This window comes from Pavona decussata, unplaced genomic scaffold (genome assembly GCF_977016875.1).
Source record: "Pavona decussata unplaced genomic scaffold, jaPavDecu1.1 SCAFFOLD_217, whole genome shotgun sequence".
Taxonomy (NCBI): Eukaryota; Metazoa; Cnidaria; class Anthozoa; order Scleractinia; family Agariciidae; genus Pavona; species Pavona decussata.
This window is the reverse complement of record NW_028145622.1, coordinates 2206879-2211576: the sequence shown is the minus strand read 5'-3', so window position 1 is coordinate 2211576 and position 4698 is coordinate 2206879. Positions and strand designations below refer to the sequence as shown.

General features: G+C 38.5%; 1 protein-coding gene across 1 annotated transcript; it reads right to left on the bottom strand.

Moving 5' to 3' along the window:
* Positions 1-1835: 1835 nt before the first annotated feature.
* Positions 1836-4495, bottom strand: LOC146459781 (perlucin-like protein). Its single transcript, XM_085088945.1, has 3 exons — positions 4402-4495; positions 3765-3890; positions 1836-2474 (listed from the first exon to the last, which is right to left on the bottom strand). Exons 1-3 carry the CDS (start codon positions 4487-4489, stop codon positions 2035-2037), a joined length of 654 nt encoding a protein of 217 aa, XP_084945071.1. The 5' UTR covers positions 4490-4495; the 3' UTR covers positions 1836-2034.
* Positions 4496-4698: the final 203 nt, after the last annotated feature.

Sequence of the window (4698 nt, the reverse complement as noted above, 5' to 3'; positions counted from 1 at the left end):
TTTCTGCACCCCAGGATATGCTCGAATCCCACTGACGAGCTCGTAAATTTTGCAAGACTTAGGGCTGTTTACATGGGGGGAGGAAGATCCTAGAGGCGGATCATCCTAGCGCTATATGTTACCTCTGTTCAGTTTACATGCAAAAAGTTGTACTTCTCCTTAGCGCTAAGATTTTCCTAGGGATAGGAACTTCCTAGCTGGGAGATACGAAAAACCTAGCACCATGTAAACTACTTTCGCTCTGAAGATCCTAGTACTAGGGAAAAAGAGAACAAACATGGCGGCCGAAACTTTTTCTTCTTTTTCTTCTCCACTTGGTAACCACTTCGGCCGAAATTTCTGCATGTAAAGCAAAAGAAAAGTTTTTTCCGCCTTCTCGGATCTTCCTCCCTCCATGTAAATAGCCCGTTAATGCAGCTGTTAGTTTTCAAGAATACCGAATCATTTACAACCTCCTGAATCGCTGGTTATAAACGATGACCCTTCGCGTTTATAATCTGATAAATTGTAATAATAAGCTGTAATTACTGTAATAAATCTGAGGGCGCAAAGTTTGCCTACTTTGCAGCTGTTATCGCAACAGGCGTGTTGTGTTTTTGTGCTATCCTTTTCTCTGTTTTGTGATGTAAGATGATACTGTCATAAGCCCGAGAAAAACTACCTCCACACAAAACAAAATGAATGGAGGTTAATTAAAAATTTTCATTTCCAACTTTGCTTGACTTCCTCAGAGACTTTACAATATGTAAATCAATGGCCTCTGTAGGTGAAAAAGTGAAACCAACTGGTAGACAGAGGGTATCCCTAGAAGAGTGCTGCCATCTAAAACACTCACAAAGGATTGTTGTGAAAGGTGTCCAAACTAAATGGGATTAAACCAAAATAACAAGAAATGAGAGATAACTGGTGTCGAAGGCAGTGGAAATCTGCTAAAAATAAAATGTGATTGTGATGATCTTGAATTGATTAGCTGAAGTTTTCTATTTCGAAGAAAAATTAGATTTGGGGAGAGTTCCGAATACTTATATTTAGCGTAACTAGGAACTACATGAGACCTCTTTTGAGTTTTTGCTTGTTTAAGGTTACCCTATTCCTTCAGAGGTGTCTTCAGAGGTGTCTCGCATCCAAGCGATGTAGCGCGTCCGGTTTAAATTGAAGATACCTAAACCCTCATATCAAATTAAAGCTTATAGAGCTGGCTATCCAACTAAACCAAGAATTTTGAAATAAAATGAATTGCCGCATTTTTAGCGCTGTTTTCTCGAATCAATTTTTTCACTTGGAGGAGCCACTTCAAACAGTTAAAACTCAAAAAAAAATTGTTCGTTTGCCTTCAAATTTGGAACATATAAACAACAAAAACGTGTGTGCGAATTTTTTCTTTCGAAAAATTTTTTCTCCGACAGCAACTTTTGTACGATTACTCCCCATTTTTTTCATCCTATTTTGAAAATGCTCTATAACTTTTCATTGCGATTAAATATGGCAAAACACAGACACGTTTTTTTAGCGCTTTGGGTCCAGAAACTGAGGAACAAGTTAAATTAGCGAAAAACAAAATTCGCTTTGACCTATAGCTTTAAAAAGGTGATTCGGACGCTCGCATTTAGAGGTAGTGAAAAATTTGATTTAATTTCAAAATTCTTGGTATAGTTTGATAGCCAGCTCTATAAGTTTTAATTTGATATAGGGTTTTAGGTATCTACAATTTAAACTGGACGCGCTACATCGCTTAAATGCGAGACAACTCTGAACAAATAGGGTAACATTAATAAGGGGAAAACCCATACCACCATACCAGCACAGATTACAACATTGAATTCCCAACACCTTACTTTTATTCCTTCATCAGCAGTAGGATACAACTGAGATATTGATTATGTATTGCGCGATTGCAACGCTCTTACAAATATCTGAAATCGATTTCTTTAATTGGTACCGAGTCAGCAAAATCTAACCAGGCCAGTAACCCCAACACACACCCTTATACAGCTTTAACCTATTGTGGCCCTATATGCAAACCAGGCCCTTAACTTATGAACTGGGCTTCTGGCAAAGAACAAGGGGCTCTGGCTTTCCTTGTTGAACTCGAATGGTGAAATTGCAGTAGGCGTCATTCCACTTTTCAGGTTGTGATGATTTCGGTCCCCAAAACAGGCCACATTTTTCATTTCTGTAGTTCGGCTCCCCTCTAGCCCATGCCGAAAACTTTCCACTTAGTGGAGCGCCATCTACCCAATAGAATTGGGAGTTAAGCTTTCGTTCGAGACCAAGCCAGGTACCATACCATGGGCCTGAAGTCTTCTTGTTTATCAGGTCATAGAGGAAGCTATTTTCCCTGGCTGATCGGATTACGACGAGATCAGCTCCCTTTTGTTGGCACTTTTTCCGAGCTTCACTCCATTGCACGGCTCGACTACCGTCCATGTAATAGCAGAAAAAGCCACCTTTAACCCATCCGGGTGGACAACAACCTGAACAAGCAAAAAGTATCAGAGAATAAAATAAACCAAATTAACCACGTTTTGAATAGCCTAGCTAGGAAGGAAACAAGAATTCAAGGAAATAATTTACAGCCTGGCGGTTTTGCAAACTAGTTTGATTTTCACTTCACACAGCAGTGTTACTGCCTATATACTATTTACATTATGCGCACACAAACTAATAGTTACGATAACAATAATAATATTTAATTTGACGGAGCTCAACTCGTCTTGACGGTTTTCAGTGGAGCCCTAACAAATAACAATTAAAACTCACTCAATTCCATGCTTTGCTTATCTTTATTGTTGTGGTGGTCTTGCCTATTGATCGTTTCAAACAAAATTTACTGAACTAGAGAGAGAGAGAGAGGAGGGGCAGAGGTAGGGATGGAGTGCTAAGGGGGATGGGGTGAGGTGATTGGGCAGCGAATGGCGGCACACAGTAAGAGTTGAATCAGTTAAACGTGTCGACCGAAAAATGAATGCTAAAATATCAAGGATCTATTTGTGAATAAAAAAGCTTGAATACGATTTTCACACTACACAGTTCCACGTTATGCCCAGTATCTTACGCATACGAACACAGCATATCACACAGTTAGCGCATTCATGGACCGTTTTTATGGCCTTATTAGGGATACGCGTGTGTGACAACAAAAAAGTCAAAATATACCATTGAAAGGGGAAGTACCACGCAAATTTGCTGTCATTTCAAAACCCAAAAATGTTTGTCTGTCATCAGAAACAACAAAATAATTGTCAAGTTTGTTATAAATTATCACTGACCCCAGTGCAATAAAACTGTCGATTAGTGCCTCTGGCCAGAGACAGAGTAGGCCGGTATGGATTGAAACTTGAAAAATATCAGGCTAATGTTTTTCATGTTCTCGCATTTTAGTTTCCAAAATGCGCTGGAAAAGATCACGAGTTGTTCCTTTCAAGAATTGAGTTGATTTCTTTCCTCTCGTCATTCTAGAATTATTTAGCAGCTGATTGAAGGTCTTATTTTATCATTTTTAACAAAAGATATCAAAAACCCCATGATACTTCCCCTTTAAAATCCCGTGGTCAACACTTCTCCATGGCATCAGGCCATGCAGTAGCTTGTGTACACACAGCCATATCATCAGACATTAGTTCATTTTTAACGTACAATCATTATTGTTACTGAATTTAGCGCTCTAACGCTGATAATTTTCTGTAAACCTCTTTGCATAATCACATACGGAACTAGGTTCCATCTATTTGAATGATCTTTGTTATCTATCTCTGTCTACCTACCTCCGCAACTTTGTATCACCTCTTTCAGCGCTTCGGAGAGACACGTTCCATCCCCTGCGTCACTGACTTCCATCTTCTCAGGGAAGGTTGTCAATTCTCTTTTGACCAACTCCTCTGAATGTTTCCCTGTAAAAAGTCATTTGTAATTTATTTCCCCCATTCACCTACTAGATATCTAATGAAATGCAGTCACGTGCATCCGCATAAACTAAGTAGAACATCTCTTATTAATAGTTGTCATTTATAGAAGGCTAATAAGGCAAAAATACAATATGGTTTTATTCCACAATAGCATGCTTTTATAATAAATACTTTAGAGGGGTGGTCAGTAGCATTTGAATTGCAGCAACAGAGAATAAGAGAGTGGATCTTCTTAGGCCTTACATAGCCTATCCCGATGATGACTTATCAGTCCTGGTTTCATATGAAAAAATGGGCAATATCAGAGTATAGGACTGTCAATTATGTTTGATGACGCCATTATTATATCTCGTTAGTTCTTAGTTTCTAAAACGTTAACTTTTATAATTAGTCAGCTTATCGGTAGCTAACTATCCTATGAAATCACACCACTTACATTCAGTTTCCCAGGGTTATTTATTGAACTTTTAATTCATTATGTAGAACCAATAATTACCTCCAGCCATAGGAGATTTCTTTGCTATCATAATTGCTGGGAGCACAAGAAAGATGAGAAAGAACGCGGTTTTCTTGATGATAGGCATGTCTCCCTGTCTGGTGAAAAAAAGTGGTTCATTCTTAAAATTAATTCGAATGAGAACAATTCGTTACAATCAGCATAATCAGGAAACTAACTTAAACCTGTCTAGGCCTGTTTTTGTTATGTCTTCTAGGGCTGCTTCTAGGCAAAATTCGTTTCAATCACGTAACATGATCCAAATACGCAAAACAATATTTGCGATAGTCTGAAATA